Source organism: Oncorhynchus tshawytscha, linkage group LG03, assembly GCF_018296145.1.
Source record: "Oncorhynchus tshawytscha isolate Ot180627B linkage group LG03, Otsh_v2.0, whole genome shotgun sequence".
NCBI lineage: Eukaryota > Metazoa > Chordata > Actinopteri > Salmoniformes > Salmonidae > Oncorhynchus > Oncorhynchus tshawytscha.
The window spans coordinates 67,234,708-67,252,224 of record NC_056431.1 but is presented as its reverse complement, the minus strand read 5'-3'; the positions used below and the strand labels follow the sequence as shown (position 1 = coordinate 67,252,224).

General features: G+C 45.4%; 1 protein-coding gene across 1 annotated transcript in view; it reads right to left on the bottom strand.

Moving 5' to 3' along the window:
* LOC112242008 (importin subunit alpha-4) overlaps window positions 1-16,566 on the bottom strand; it is a 31,698-nt gene extending 15,132 nt beyond the window's left edge. Inside the window, exons 1-3 of the mRNA XM_024410006.2 lie at window positions 16,362-16,566; window positions 14,058-14,102; window positions 1,585-1,674 (exon numbers count right to left, since the gene is read on the bottom strand). Coding sequence (XP_024265774.1) covers window positions 1,585-1,674; window positions 14,058-14,102; window positions 16,362-16,430 — 204 coding nt within the window. The 5' untranslated portion in view covers window positions 16,431-16,566. The remainder of the gene's footprint in view (window positions 1-1,584; window positions 1,675-14,057; window positions 14,103-16,361) is intronic.
* Between the last annotated feature and the right edge of the window lie 951 nt (window positions 16,567-17,517).

Sequence of the window (17,517 nt, the reverse complement as noted above, 5' to 3'; positions counted from 1 at the left end):
CCTGAAATATTACATTTACATAAGTATTCAGATCCTTTACTCAGTACTTTGTGGAAGCACCTTTGGCAGCGTATACAGCCTGGAGTCTTCTTGGGTATGATGCTACACGCTTGGCACATGTATTTGGGGAGTTTCTCCCATTTTTCTCAAGCTCTGTCAGTTTGGATGGGGAGGTTCGCTGCACAGCTATTTTCAGGTCTCTCCAGAGATGTTCGATCCGGTTAAAGTCTGAGCTCTGACTGGGCCACTCAAGGACACTCAGAGACTTGTCCCGAAGCCACTCCTGCGTTGTCTTGGCTGTGTGCTTAGGGTCATTGTTCTGTTGAAAGGTTAATCTTCACCCCAGTCTGAGGTCCTGAGTGCTCTGGAGCAGTTTTTCATCAAGGATATCTCTGTACTTTCCTTTGTTCATTATTCACCCGATTCTGACTAGTCTCCCAGTCCCTGCTGCTGAAAAACATCCCCACAGCATGATGTTGCCACCACCATGCTTCACCATAGGGATGGTGCCAGGTTCTCTCGAGACATGACGCTTGGTATTCAGGCCAAAGTGTTGAATCTTGGTTTCAACAGACCAGAGAATCTTGTTTCTCATGATCTGAGTCTTTAGGTGCCTTTTGGCAAACTCCAAGAGGGCTGTCATGACTTTTACTGAGGAGTGACTTCCGTCTGGCCATTCTACCATAAAGACCTGATTGGTGGAGTGCTGCAGAGATGGTTGTCCTTCCGGAAGGTTCTCTGATCACCAGAGGAACTCTTGAGCTCTGCCAGAGTGACCATTAGGTTCTTGGTCACCTCTCTGACCAAGGCCCTTCTCTCCCGATTGCTCAGTTTGGCCGGGTGGCCAGCTTTAGGAAAGGTTTTGATGTTTGTAAACTTCTTCCATTTAAGAATGATAGAGGCCACTGTGTTCTTGGGGACCGTCAAACATTTTTTCGGTAACCTTCCCCAGATCTGTGCCTCGACACAATACTGTCAATTCCTTCAACCTCATGGCTTGGTTTATGCTCTGAGATGCACTGTCAACAGTGGGACCTTATATAGACACGTGTGCCTTCCCAAATCATGTCCAATCAATTGAACTGACCACAGGTGGACTCCAATCAAGTTGTAGAATCATCTCAAGGATGATCAATGGAAACAGGATGCACCTAAGTTCAATTTCAAGTCTCATAGCAAAGGGTCTGAAAGATGTTCATTTGTAATACATTTCCAAAAATGTCTAAAAACCTGTTTTCACTGTCATTATGAGATAGTGTGTATATTAATGAGGATTTATTTTAAAATCCATTTTAGAATAATGCTGTAACTTAACAAAAATGTGGAAAGGGGGAAGGACTGAATACTTTTGATGCACCGTACATCATACAAACCATAGAGACCAGGGGGTTTCAGACCCATGTCTAGATGTCACACATAGAAATGGATTGTATAGCACGAACACAACCGATCTCCAGGAGGGTTGGCCACGCCTGTCCGGCTGGTCCTACCTGACAGATAGTCTAGGCAGTACATTTCCATCTGTAACAAGTCTGTCAGCTCAGCGCAATAGCAAATGGGTCGCTAAAGTGACATCACACCCACCCCTTTGAAGTCAGAGTCTATGTCGGAGTCCTCAAGACTGTCCTCCTGTGGGACGTTCCTCTTCTTCAGTAGATGCTTGTCTCGTTTGTTCTGACGGAAGAGAGGGAGAGATGAAAGAATAAACCAACACATTGATGAATACTGAAATATATGACAGAGTAGCAACACTAACTTCTACAGCACCAATACTTAAGTGGGAGCTGGATATCGGTCAAAAAACAGCTGACCCTCACATCCCTAGGATGTGCGTCATCTCTGGGACCGGAGTTTGTCTGCCCAGAGACATCTGGGGTACAGTTGGGGACAAAGTACAAACCCTGTGTCGCTATGGGGATGTCCTCTATAAGATTACTCAACTTTAGATACAGTGCCTTCAGAAGGTAATCACACCCATTGACCTTTTCCACATCTTGTGTTACAAAGTGAGATTAAAATGGATGTTATTTTATTGTCATCAACCATCTACACAAAATACTAGAATGTCAAAGTGGATTACATTTTTATAACACTAAATACACTGCATCTTGTTTAGATCAGTATTCAATCCTCTGAGTCAACACACATTAGAGTCACCTTGAGCAGTTGTGGAATCTGTTTATTCTGTGCAGGCTTCCTTTTCACCGTGTCATTTAGGTTAATATTGAGGATTAACTACAATGTTGTTGATCCATCCTCAGTTCTATCACAGCCATGGTGAAATCCCAGAGCAGTTCCCTTCCTTTCCTCCTACTGAGTTAGGAAGGGCGTCTGTATTTTCTAGTTACTGGGTGCATTGGTACACCATGCAAAGTGTAATTAATAACTGCACCATGCTCAATGAGATAGTCAATGTCTTTAAGACATCTACCAATAGGTGGCCTTCTTTGCGAACCTTTGGAAAAACTCCCTGGTCTTTGTTGTTGAATCTGTGCTTATAATTCACTCACTGTGTGGGGTACAGAGATGAGGTAGTCATTTAAAAATTAAGGTAAACACTCTTATACAACACAGAGTGAGTCCATGCAACTTAGGTGAATTGTTAAGCACATATTTACTCCTGAACTTCCCCTACTCGTTGAACAACTCATTCCAAAATCATCGAGTTGGTCCTCCCTTTGCTTCTAGAACAGCCTCCACTCTCCTGGGAAGACTTTCCACTAGATGTTGGAACATTGCTGCGGGGACTTGTTTCCATTCAGCCACAAGAGCATTAGAGAGAGGTCGGGCACTGATGTTGGGTGATTCGAGGTCGGGGCTCTCTGCAGGCCAGTCAAGTTCTTACACACCGAAAAACCATTTCTGTATGGGACTTGGCTTTGTGCACAGGGGAGTTCTACTGAAACAGGAAAGGGTTTTCCCCAAACTGTTGCCACAAAGTTGGAAGCACAGAATCACCTAGAATGTCATTGTATGCTGTAGCGTTAAGATTTTTCCTTCACTGGAACTAAGGGGCCTCGCCAGAACCATGAAAAACCGCTCCAGGCCATTATTCCTCCACCAAACTGTACAGTTGGCCCTATGCATTGAGGCAGGTAGTCTTCTCCTGGCATCTGTCAACCCCAGATTCGTCCGTTGGACTGCCAGATGGTGAAGCGTGATTCATCACTCCAGAGAACGCTTTTCCACTGCTCCAATGGCGGCGAGCTTTATACCACTCCAGCCGACGCTTGGCATTGGTGCATGGTTATCTTAGGTTTGTATGCGGCTGCTCAGCCATGGAAATCCATTTCATGAAGCACCCAACGAACAGTTTGTGGTGACGTTGCTTCCAGAGGCCGTTTGGAACTCGGTAGTGAGTGTTGAAACCGAGGACGGACAGTTTTTACGCGCTACACTGGTCCAGTTCTTTGAGCTTGTGCGGTCTACCACTTCGCGGCTGAGCCGTTGTTGCAGAGCTCTTCTGTCAGGCCATTCTACTGACAATGTATGTCTAAGGAGATTGCATGGCCGTGTGCTCAATTTTATACACCGGTCAGCAACGGGTGTGGCTAAAACAGTTGAATCTACGCATTTGAAGGTGTCCACATACTTTTGTATATATAGAGCATTTAGGCTTTGTAACATGTCGGTTCAATGATCTACTCATTTTATGCAGCCATGGTATTTTAGTGGGGCAATCAGAGAGAGAAGAACACGTGATCGAGAGGAAGAGCGAGCTGCGTCGCGAGATATCTTTACCTCGAAAATACATTATCTAAACGATTGATAGTTGGTGCTCAGCAGTCATAAAAGTAAGCCTTATTTACTTTGAAGAACTAGGAAGGTGATTTCGTCAGACAGCAGCTCTATAGAGATGACTTGGAATTAAATAGTCAAATACAATATACACAACTGAAATATTTCACTAAAGTAAAGTGAATAAATGCCAGGTAAGTGATAACCAGTAATGGGCAGTCACTACCCTCATTGGGACTGTGTTGTTAGGGCATTCAACACACATGATGCATAGCACATTTAAAATGTTGAAAAAAAAAAATCACAACTATTTTTTATATATAATCGAACCAACATTAAAAAGCACTAAGAGACACACACCAACTGTAAGGCTCCTAGGGTACAGCGAGACACACACCAACTGTAAGGCTCCTAGGGTACAGCGAGACACACACCAACTGTAAGGCTCCTAGGGTACAGCGAGACACACACCAACTGTAAGGCTCCTAGGGTACAGCGAGACACACACCAACTGTAAGGCTCCTAGGGTACAGCGAGACACACACCAACTGTAAGGCTCCTAGGGTACAGCGAGACACACACCAACTGTAAGGTACAGTGAAACACACAAATGCACACGCAACAAAAATGAGTATACAGACACACTGGTGTTGAAGAGTGTGAAAGACACACACACACACACGCTCAGCATGCGAGTCAGGGGTAGGAGGGATATTCCCTTGGCCTACATTCCAGTGTGTGCTGCAGTCCCGGGCCGTGCGTCACTGCTGGTGACTAACCAGCCCTGTGCTGCTCTCTGCTCCGGCAGGCAGCACTAACAAACCCTATTCTCCCTCACCCGCTTTCACCCATCAACAGCTATGTCTCACTCTCTGAATCAGTGGTAACTTCCCTCAGTTTCTCTTCCTCAACCAAGTGACTCAGCAAATCCCAATCAGCATCATGAAGTAAAAAGAGTGAGTGACAGACTCAAAAGCCTTGACGAGGGGGGTTGTTTTAGCGTCTGAGAAAAAAAACAGGAAGTGGAAGGAGAGTTAAGAGTGTGTCAAAGCCCAGAGGGGGGGTCTAGCAGAGGACGATAGTAGGGGGGAGGAAGTAAGATTCAAAGCCATGAACAGGGTAGTCTTTTGCGTCAGAGAGATCACAGAGTCAACATGAGAGTAGCGGATTGTTAGACATATGAGTGAGAGATAGCTACGTATCACAGGAGGGGGTCAGAGCAACCCTTCAGTCTCTGGCTCTTTACAAAGGTGTAAACAGAGCAGCTGCATGGCTACCAAACTAATTTGTTGTATTGTATCCAACAGTATAACCTGTATATTAAAAGGATTCAGATTTAAGCCAATTTTTGCTTGATCTGAAAATGTGGTTGGAAGCTCCGTAAAGAGGGTGTGACGCAATTCTGCAGCCTCTGGAGGCATGCAGAGGCCAAATCAAGCTCTGTACCAAACATTTAAACAACTGCACCGTATAGCTCCGCAATGACATGATTGGTTGACGGGTAGGTGGGGGCGGGGAGGTCCTGTATAAACAAACTCACTTCCTTGAGAACTTCCTTCACAACAGCTCTGCAAAGCGCAAGTACACTATATACAGTACCAGTCAAAAGTGGACACACCTACCCATTCAGGGGTTTTTCTTCATTTGTTTCTACATGGAAGAATAGTGAAGACGTCAAAACTATGAAAACACACATGGAATCATGGAGTAACCAAAACAAAATATATTTTATATTTGAGATTCTTCAAAGTAGCCACCCTTTGCTTTAATGACAGCTTTGCACAGTCTTGGCATTCTCTCAACCATCTTCATGAGGTAGTCACCTGGGATGCAATTCAATTAACAGGTATGCCTTGTTAAAAGAAAGAAAGAAATTCCACAAATGAATGTGTTTGAGCCAATCAGTGGTGTTGTGACAAGGTAGGGGTGTTATACTAAAGATTGCCCTATTTGGTAAAAGACCAAGTCCATATTATGGCAAGAACAGCTCAAATAAGCAAAGAGAAACAACAGTCCATCATTACTTTAATACAAGATTCTTCAAGTGCAGAACTTTGAAAGTTTCTTCAAGTGCAGTCACAAAAACCATTGAGCGCTATGATGAAACTAGCTCTCATGAGGACAGCCACAGAAAAGGAGGATACAGAATTACCTCTGCTGCAGTTCATTTAAATTAACTGCACCTCAGATTGCAGGCCAAACAAATGCTTCAGAGTTCAAGTAACAGACACATCTCAAAATCAACTGTTCAGAGGAGACTGCATGAATTAGGCCTTCGTGGTCAAATTGCTGAAAAGAAACCACTACTAAAGGACACCAATTTGAAGAAGAGACTTGCTTGGGTCAAGCAATGGACATTAGACCGGTGGATGTCTGTTCTTTGATCTGATGAATGTGACATTTTTGGTTCCATCTCACAAAGACACGGTTCCATCTGCCGTGTCTTTGTGAGATGCAGAGTAGGTGAACGGATGATCTCTGCATGCGTGGTTCCCATTGTGAAGCATGGAGGAAGTGGTGCGATAAATAAAATCAGTATTTATAAAATATATAAAAATCACTACAGATCACTGGTGACACTGTAGGTGATGTATTTAGAATGCAAGGCACACTTACCCAACATAGCTACCACAGCATTCTGCAGCGATACACCATCCCATATGGTTTGAGCTTAGTGGGACTATCATTTGTTTTTCAACAGATCAATGACCCAAAACACTTCCAGGCTGTGTAAGGGCTATTTGACCAACAAGGAGTGATGGAGTGCTGCATCAGATGACCTGGCCTCCACAATCAACCTACCTCAACCCAATTGAGATGGTTTGGGATACGTTGGACTGCAGAGTGAAGGAAAAGCAGCCAACAAGTGCTCAGCATATGTGGGAACTCCTTCAAGACTGTTGGAAAAGCATTCCTCATGAAGCTGGTTGAGAGAATGCCAAGAGTGTGCAAAGCTGTTTTTATTTTGGTATATTTTTTTTCACCTTTATTTAACCAGGTAGGCTAGTTGAGAACAAGTTCTCATTTGCAACTGCGACCTGGCCAAGATAAAGCATAGCAGTGTGAGCAGACAACACAGAGATACACATGGAATAAACAATTAACAAGTCAATAACACAGTAGAAAACAAAGGGGGAGTCTATATACAATGTGTGCAAAAGGCATGAGGAGGTAGGCGAATAATTACAATTTTGCAGATTAACACTGGAGTGATAAATGATCAGATGGTCATGTACAGGTAGAGATATTGGTGTGCAAAAGAGCAGAAAAGTAAATAAATAAAAACAGTATGGGGATGAGGTAGGTGAAAATGGGTGGGCTATTTACCAATAGACTATGTACAGATGCAGCGATCGGTTAGCTGCTCAGATAGCTGATGTTTGAAGTTGGTGAGGGAGATAAGTCTCCAACTTCAGCGATTTTTGCAATTCGTTCCAGTCACAGGCAGCAGAGTACTGGAACGAAAGGCGGCCAAATGAGGTGTTGGGTTTAGGGATGATCAGTGAGATACACCTGCTGGAGCGCGTGCTACGGATGGGTGTTGCCATCGTGACCAGTGAACTGAGATAAGGCGGAGCTTTACCTAGCATGGACTTGTAGATGACCTGGAGCCAGTGGGTCTGGCGACGAATATGTAGAGAGGGCCAGCCGACCAGAGCATACAAGTCGCAGTGGTATAAGGTGCTTTAGTGACAAAACGGATGGCACTGTGATAGACTGCATCCAGTTTGCTGAGTAGAGTGTTGGAAGCCATTTTGTAGATGACATCGCCGAAGTCGAGGATCGGTAGGATAGTCAGTTTTACTAGGGTAAGCTTGGCGGCGTGAGTGAAGGAGGCTTTGTTGCGGAATAGAAAGCAGACTCTTGATTTGATTTTCGATTGGAGATGTTTGATATGAGTCTGGAAGGAGAGTTTGCAGTCTAGCCAGACACCTAGGTACTTATAGATGTCCACATATTCAAGGTCGGAACCATCCAGGGTGGTGATGCTAGTCGGGCATGCGGGTGCAGGCAGCGATCGGTTGAAAAGCATGCATTTGGTTTTACTAGCGTTTAAGAGCAGTTGGAGGCCACGGAAGGAGTGTTGTATGGCATTGAAGCTTGTTTGGAGGTTAGATAGCACAGTGTCCAATGACGGGCCGAAAGTATATAGAATGGTGTCGTCTGCGTAGAGGTGGATCAGGGAATCGCCCGCAGCAAGAGCAACATCATTGATATATACAGAGAAAAGAGTCGGCCCGAGAATTGAACCCTGTGGCACCCCCATAGAGACTGCCAGAGGACCGGACAGCATGCCCTCCGATTTGACACACTGAACTCTGTCTGCAAAGTAATTGGTGAACCAGGCAAGGCAGTCATCCGAAAAACCGAGGCTACTGAGTCTGCCGATAAGAATATGGTGATTGACAGAGTCGAAAGCCTTGGCAAGGTCGATGAAGACGGCTGCACAGTACTGTCTTTTATCGATGGCGGTTATGCTATCATTTAGTACCTTGAGCGTGGCTGAGGTGCACCCGTGACTGGCTCGGAAACCAGATTGCACAGCGGAGAAGGTACGGTGGGATTCGAGATGGTCAGTGACCTGTTTGTTGACTTGGCTTTCGAAGACCTTAGATAGGCAGGGCAGGATGGATATAGGTCTGTAACAGTTTGGGTCCAGGGTGTCTCCCCCTTTGAAGAGGGGGATGACTGCGGCAGCTTTCCAATCCTTGGGGATCTCAGACGATATGAAAGAGAGGTTGAACAGGCTGGTAATAGGGGTTGCGACAATGGCGGCGGATAGTTTCAGAAATATGGGGTCCAGATTGTCAAGCCCAGCTGATTTGTACGGGTCCAGGTTTTGCAGCTCTTTCAGAACATCTGCTATCTGGATTTGGGTAAAGGAGAACCTGGAGAGGCTTGGGCGAGGAGCTGCCGGGGGGGGGCGGAGCTGTTTGCCGAGGTTGGAGTAGCCAGGAGGAAGGCATGGCCAGCCGTTGAGAAATGCTTGTTGAAGTTTTCGATAATCATGGATTTATCGGTGGTGACCGTGTTACCTAGCCTCAGTGCAGTGGGCAGCTGGGAGGAGGTGCTCTTGTTCTCCATGGACTTCACAATGTCCCAGAACTTTTTGGAGTTGGAGCTACAGGATGCAAACTTCTGCCTGAAGAAGCTGGCCTTAGCTTTCCTGACTGACTGCGTGTATTGGTTCCGGACTTCCCTGAACAGTTGCATATCACGGGGACTATTCGATGCTATTGCAGTCCGCCACAGGATGTTTTTGTGCTGGTCGAGGGCAGTCAGGTCTGGGGTGAACCAAGGGCTGTATCTGTTCTTAGTTCTGCATTTTTTGAACGGAGCATGCTTATCTAAAATGGTGAGGAAGTTACTTTTAAAGAATGACCAGGCATCCTCAACTGACGGGATGAGGTCAATGTCCTTCCAGGATACCCGGGCCAGGTCGATTAGAAAGGCCTGCTCACAGAAGTGTTTTAGGGAGCGTTTGACAGTGATGAGGGGTGGTCGTTTGACTGCGGCTCCGTAGCGGATACAGGCAATGATCGCTGAGATCCTGGTTGAAGACAGCGGAGGTGTATTTGGAGGGCCAGTTGGTCAGGATGATGTCTATGAGGGTGCCCTTGTTTACAGAGTTAGGGTTGTACCTGGTGGGTTCCTTGATGATTTGTGTGAGATTGAGGGCATCTAGCTTAGATTGTAGGACTGGCGGGGTGTTAAGCATATCCCAGTTTAGGTCACCTAACAGAACAAACTCTGAAGCTAGATGGGGGGCGATCAATTCACAAATGGTGTCCAGGGCACAGCTGGGAGCTGAGGGGGGTCGGTAGCAGGCAGCAACGGTGAGAGACTTATTTCTGGAGAGAGTAATTTTCAAAATTAGTAGTTCGAACTGTTTGGGTATGGACCTGGAAAGGATGACATTACTTTGCAGGCTCTCTCTGCAGTAGACTGCAACTCCTCCCCCTTTGGCAGTTCTATCTTGACGGAAGATGTTATAGTTTGGTATGGAAATCTCTGAATTTTTGGTGGCCTTCCTGAGCCAGGATTCAGACACAGCAAGGACATCAGGGTTAGCAGAGTGTGCTAGAGCAGTGAGTAAAACAAACTTAGGGAGGAGGCTTCTGTTGACATGCATGAAACCAAGGCTTTTTCAATCACAGAAGTCAACAAATGAGGGTGCCTGGGGACATGCAGGGCCTGGGTTTACCTCCACATCACCCGCGGAACAGAGAAGGAGTAGTATGAGGGTGCGGCTAAAGGCTATCAGAACTGGTCGCCTAGAGCGTTGGGGACAGAGAATAAGAGAAGCAGGTTTCTGGGCATGGTAGAATATATTCAGGGCATAATGCGCAGACAGGGGTATGGTGGGGTGCGGGTACAGCGGAGGTAAGCCCAGGCACTGGGTGATGATGAGAGAGGTTGTATCTCTGGACATGCTGGTTGTAATGGGTGAGGTCACCGCATGTGTGGGAGGTGGGACAAAGGAGTTATCAGGGGTATGAAGAGTAGAACTAGGGGCTCCATTGTGAACTAAAACAATGATAACTAACCTGAACAACAGTATACAAGGCATATTGACATTTGAGAGAGACATACAGCGAGGCATACAGTAATCACAGGTGTTGAATTGGGAAAGCTAGCTAAAACAGTAGGTGAGACAACAGCTAATCAGCTAGCACAACAACAGCAGGTAGAATGGCGTTGACTAGGCGACTAGGCAACGGGGCCGACAGATAAAACATAAACAAGCAGAATGGAGTACCGTGATTAATGGACAGTCCAGCGTGCATCAGCTATGTAGCCAAGTGATCAGTGTCCAGGGGGCAGCGGTGGATGGGGCAGGGAAGCTGGACTGGCGAGTGTTATCCAGGTTGAAAAAAAACTAACAATGACTAAATAGCTTGTAGCTAGTTAGCTTCTGGAGGTTCTTGAGTGTGTTCTAAAAATTAAAAAATAATAGCGATTCCGTATCACATTGGGCGAGGCAGGTTTCCGGAAAGGTATAAACAAATTAAAAATCAAAAAGAGATAGAAAGTAAATATGGGTCCAGTGAGTGTTTGGGACGCGGCGATTCAGACGGTTAGCAGGCCTGTGCTAACAAGCTAACAGTTCGTAGGCCCGGGCTAAACAAGGTAGCAGTTAGCGGACCGGAGCTAGACAAGCTAGCAGGCCGAATTAGCAAGCAGGGAGATAGCGAGGGCTAGAGAGTTAGCCTTTGGGGGACGTTGCGATGGGGGGAGTCTGTTTATTCCTCTTCATGCGGTGACATCGATAGACCGGTCGTGGGCCCGGGTATAGTAGCCCAGGAGTATGCTACGGTGGTAGCACAGGTGCGCTGGCCGGGCTAGCTTCACGCTAAGTGTGTGGAAACGCTAGCCAGGAGTAATCATCCGGGGTTGCGGTTTAGCTAGATAGCTAGTTGTGAAGATCCAGCTGAAAAATGTTCTGTTTGCGGTGGGAATCCGGGGATGAAAAATAAATAGGTCCGTTATGCTCTGGTTAGAGTCGCATTGTTCAAACTGGCGAGAGCTTTCCGAGCTAAAGGTTAGCTGATGACCGGTTAGCTGAAGACCGCTAGCATAGCTGGTGGTTAGCTGGCTAGCTTCAGTTGAGGGGTTCCGGTTCCGAAGTAAATATAAATACTTTAGGAAAAATAGCTACATTGGGTGAGGCGGGTTGCAGGAGAGTATTTGGAAGCTTAGGTTTAGCAAAATGTTTTTAAAGAGATATGCGAAGAAAAATATGTAAAAAACGAAAAAGAAACGATATATACAAGGGACACGACGCGACAGGACGACTTACTGCTACGCCATCTTGGAGTACATAGGCAAAGGGTGGCTACTTTGAAGAATCTCAAATACAAAATATATTTTGTTTTAGTTACTACATGATTCCATGTGTTATTTCAAAGTTATGATGTCTTCACTATTATTCCATTCTACAAATAGTAAAAATAAAGAAAAACCCTTGAATGAGTAGGTGTCCAAACTTTTGACTGGTACTGTATATACAAAAGTATGTGAACACCCCTTATTGGATTGGGCTACTTCAGCCACACTAGTTGCTGACAGGTATATGAAATCGTGCACAGAGCCAAGCAACCTCCATAGACAAACATTGGTAGTAGAATGGCTTTACTGAAGAGCTCAGTGACTTTCAACATGGCAGTGTTATAGGATGCCACCTTTCCAACAAGTCAGTTGGTCAAATTTCTGCCCTGCTAGAGCTGTCCCGGTCAACTGTAAGTGCTGTTATTGTGAAGTGGAAACGTCTAGGAGCAACAATGGCTCAGCCTCTAAGTGGTAGGCCACACAAGCTCAGAACAGGACCGCCGAGTGCTGAAGCGGGTAAAAGTTGTCTGTCCTCTGTTGTAACACTGACTACTGAGTTCCAAACTGCCTCTGGAAGCAACGTCAGCACAAGATCTGTTCATCGGAAGCTTCATGAAATGGGTTTCCATGGCCGAGCAGCTGCACACAAGCCTAAGATCACCAAGTGCAATGCCAAGCATCGGCTGGAGCGGTGTAACGATCACCGCCATTGGACTCTGGAGCAGTGGAAACACGTTATCTGGAGTGATGAATCACACTTCACCATCTGTCAGTCTGATGGAAGAATTTGGGTTTGGCGGATGCCAGGAGAGCGTTACCTGCCTGAATGCATAGTGCCAACTGTAAAGTTTGGTGGAGGAGGAATAATGGTCTACGGCTGTTTTCCATGGTTAGGGCTAAGCTCCTTAGTTCCAGTGAAGGGAAATCTTAATGCTACAGCATACAATGACATTCTAGACGATTCTGTGCTTCCAACTTTGTGGCAACAGTTTGGGGAAGGCCCATTCCTGTTTCAGCATGAAATGGTTTGTCGAGATCAGTGTGGAAGAACTTGACTGGTCTGCACAGAGCCCTGACCTCAATCACATCGAATACCTTTGGGATGAATTGGAACACCGACTGTGAGCCAGGCCTAATCGCACAACATCTGTGCTCAACCTCACTAATGCTTGTGGCTGTCCCTGCAGCAATGTTCCAACATCTAGTGGAAAGCCTTCCCAGAAGAGTAGAGGCTGTTATAGCAGCAAAGGGGGGACAAACTCCATACGAATGCCTGTGATTTTGGAATGAGATGTTCGAAGAGCAGGTGTCTACATACTTTTGGTCATGTAGTGTATGAATGGCCTGACTTCTGCAGAGGCCGTATCACTGTAAATGCTGCAAGGCCAACGCAGGCGTCAGATTGACCATGTAGCACCTTTTAGCAGACAAGCACACCAAGCATCTCAGGATAGATTATATCTGAATATACTTTTAAATCTCTGTTAATCACTAGGATGTAGTCTGTTAGAGATCATCACTAAGTCTGACAGTAGAGTATACAGATACAGTACACAGGTCTGCAGATCAAGGTGAAGGGTGTGGCTGAATGACTGAGGTGAATAAGAATTGGGCTAACAGTTTCAGGGGTCAGTTGTGGTCAAGGGCTCCATTCAAACTGTGATTCCCATGAGATCCCTGGTCCTGGGAGTTAGTGATGGGGGGGGGATTTATACAGTTTCATATCTGGATATTATTTCTGACATACATATATGCATGAGAAGATATCACAATATTATTTTTGTGCTAGTTTGCTGTACCAACATGTTTTTTTGGGTGGGGGCACTTTAATTTCCATGACTCGTGGCTCCCTCTCATCCCTCTGCAGCAGACATATGGTGAGCAATATGTTCGCAACATCGAATATCAATAAAATCACAGTATGGAATCAATACATATGTAATCATGAGAATCGAAATACATATTGTATCGTGATAATATCGTATCGTGAGGTCCCTGGCAATTCCCAGCCCTACTGGAAGTAGGGTTAAATTGCTCTTAGTCCGTTTAGCTTTTTTCCAAATTTTGGTTGGGATCTAGGGAGGATAAACTGATCCTAGATCTGTGCCCAAGAGCAATTTCTACCTGCAGCATATGACTGCAGTAGGTCAAACAAAGATACCTATGATGTCATGGTGAGGAGGCAGTTTACATGGGTCAGAGGTAGTTTACATGGGTCAGAGGTAAATCCAGAGAGGTGAAAGGTCATGGTTGGAGACAGAGTGTTAGACTGGGGTTAGTGCCTCTATAGAGAAGGGGATCATTCTGTATGGACAAAGAGGAATACACAGCCTGTCTGGGGCAAGACACAGGTTGAGAAAGAAACAGCCTGTTTAAAGGTCTGTGTAAGCAGAGAGGTGAATACTAACACATTAATATAGGGAGCAGTAGAAGCACCGCTACAAAGTCGTGCGTCAACAAAAGTATTAAAATGAGGCTTCTTCACTCACCTTTCTCAGTTCCACTGTCACGTCATTTCGATGTCTTCTCATAGTCTGGAACACAAACGAAGCAATATGAGAAAGAAAATCCTTTATTTATAAAAACATTTTTAAGGAGAGTTATTCATAACAACATCTCTCTGGACTCAGGTCAGAACATAGGAATTGAGGGGACTAATATGTAAACTATAGTCTAACAGCATAACAGTAACACCACTGGATGTGGTTACGGTTCAGGTTAATCAATGTGTTTGTGTACCAGTATTAGTGAGCGTGTCCCTCTGCAGCAGAGATATGGTGAGAAATGTGTTTGAAACATTGAATCGGAATAGAATCGTATCTGCACCTAAGTGTCATGATAATATCTTATCATGAGGTCCCTGGCAATTCCGAGCCCTAACCGGTGTGTTCGCAGTCCACTCATTGCTGTGAGCTGGTCTCAGATCTTGTGACTGTCGCTGCAGTTCATATTGCCATCCTAAATAGCCCCATACGTCACGTGGGTCAGTAACATCATACACAGCCTTGGTCTGGTCTTACCCCTGTCTAGGGAGGCTGAGGTGCAGAGAATCTGAGTGAGACACCTTCTCCTCTCTCTAACATCCAGACAGTGTCCCAGTCAAGAGCATCGGTGTGAGCACCGACTAGATCAGCAGAGGGCCAGTGTGGGTCTATGCAGGCTTTTATTCTAGCCAAGCACTAACACATCTGATTCATCTAATCTGGATTCAGATTAAAGACAATGATTAGTTTATACATATATTAGGCTGTAGCCTAAACATAGCTTGACCAGTGGGCAGTGTCCTGAGTCAACAGGGAGTGTTCCCCCTGGATACAGTGACCTGGGATGAACAATTAAGTCCAAGGCCACAACACTGACGGAGCAAGTCCAAACATGTTAGACTTTACATAGCAAAGCAGATATTTGATAAGTAATGCTGGCTGCATCTCACATGATGTCCCATAAGGCTGTTTAGTGAGAGAGAGTTTAACTGGGAGGAATTGGTCAAAGTTGCCCCTTCTGCTGGAGCAGGGTCAGATCATCCTAGTGGTTAAGGTCAGGATTTGGGTTAACCAAACTCACCCTAGATCTGTGGCTATGGGAAACTTTAACCTCAACCAAACCCCAATATATGATTTTCCCACTGCCCACCCCAATACTACAGTGTGTGTGCCAAATTGTTTCAGTAATCAACCATTGCAGGAACATGCAACTCTGGTCCCAGATCAGTGCTTCTTAGGGCTTAATCTACCTCCTGGACCCTCCACTAGGCCCCAGATCAGGTTGTACCACCTGGGAGAACCCAAGCTAGACATCCAGGATGCCAGAAATAGCCCTAGTGACGCACTTTGCAATGTCTGCCTGTCCATCATAGTAGCCATGTGTTTGTAACGTTAGCTTGCGGTTTCAAAACAAGCACTTATGGGACTGGTCCACATCCCATGGTTTTAGATGGCTCCCAAAGACAAATCAACTACTATCTTCATCTACCATTTAGAAAACTCATTCCAATGGGAGCCTTCATACACTGGGGATATCTTAAAGATGACTCTTTTGTATAACTCTGTAAAGACATAAAACAGAGTGTGTGCGTTATTGTCAAAGATACCACAGCTAACCAATATAAATACGTGAAGTCAGTATGCCATAGTTTAACATTGACAGCTCGGCCATAAGATACCGACCTAACGTTATGCAGATAAAAAGTTGGTGTGTGGTGGAACTAGCAAGTAAACCGATTCAAGTGAACGTCAGCATGCAGTCCTAACATAATAATTCAATCGACATATTAACCGAGCTAGCTAACTGGCTTATATAAACAGCTAACCATAAGATCATTTACAGCACAGGCAGTCGTTCAAAAAATGCCTATTTTAGCTGGTCACAGTTAGCTAGCTCATTATTGTTGGACAAGGCAAGGGTACTAACCAAAAAGATATGGAGCTACTGTCAGTTCTGAACAGGGTTCAGGTAGTTAGAGAGTCTATGTAGCTAATACATGCTTCTGCTAACTACCGTCTTTGGATTTGGCCAGTTGGGCTGTCAACTATATTCTGCTTTCAAAACAGGTGGTAGCTAAGTTAACTGCTTAGGTAATCAGCTAGGTAATAGTTCGTCGTTAGCGAAGCCGGCTGAGCACATTGCTAGCTTACGTTACAATCTTTGCTTTCAAGCTAGCTAGCTAGCTAACTAACTAACACGGCTTCATCACAAGCTTGTCAGACAAGGCCGGTGAAGATAGCCGGTGTCTAAAGTAAAAATCCAACACGAATCACTGGTAACCCGCTCTATCCAAATGCGAGGCATCCTACCTCGACATCGCGTCCCTTGTTTTTGAAGCTCTTGATACGGTGGTTATCCAAGTCGGCGTTTTCTGCCATGTCTGTTTGCTTGGTTCGTGAGTACTCCGGCGTTTGATCTCCAGTGAAAGGCAGAGCACTGTAAATATACTGCTGAGCACAGAGGCGACCAGACGTGATTCAGATGGGTAGTATGAGGGAGGAGCTCGGTGACGGGCTATCCTATTTTTGATGGGCTGTTTTAGAAATGGCTCGCAAAGCCATCATCATGGTTCATTTTTAAATATCATTCATTTAAAACATTTTGAAAATCTGCAGACACCTCAGTGAGTCATGTACCTTGGCTTAGCCAAAAAATATTTTCCCATCAGGAAATTGTCCTATTCACTACATGGTACACGGTGTCATAAAGGCATCAGTAAGAGACGCCTGTGAATCAAATCAAAATCAAATCAAACTTTGTGTCACTTTATTTGCCGAATACAACAAGTGTAGACCTTACCGTGAAATGCTTACTTACAAGCCCTTAACCAACAGCGCAGTTCAAGAACTAAGAACATATTTACCAAATAAACATAATAAAATTAAAATAACGAGGCTACTGTATATACAGGGGGTACCAGTACCGAGTCAGTGTGCGGGGTACACTGTGTTTGGACCATGATAGTTTGTTAGTGATATGGACACCAAGGAACTTGAAAATCTCGACCTGCTCCACTACGGCCCAGTCAATGTTAATGGGGGCCTGTTTGACCCGCCTTTTCCTGTAGTCCACAATCAGCTAATTTGTCTTGCTCACATTGAGGGAGAGGTTGTTGTCCTGGCACCACACTGCCAGTTCTCTGAGTTCCTCCCTATAGGCTGTCTCATCGACCTACCACTGTTGTGTCGTCAGCAAACGTAATGATGGTGTTGGAGTCGTGTTTGGCCATGCAGCCGTGGGTGAACAAGGAGTACAGGAGTGGACTAAGTACACACCCCTGAGGGGCCCCACTTTTGAGGAGCAGCGTGGCAGACATGTTGTTGCCTACCCTGACCACCTGGGAGCGGAAGTCCAGGATCCAGTTGCTGAGGAAGGTGATTAGTCCCAGGGTCCTGAGCTTAGTGATGAGCCTCATTGAGGAGCAGCGTGGCAGACATGTTGTTGCCTACCCTGACCACCTGGGGG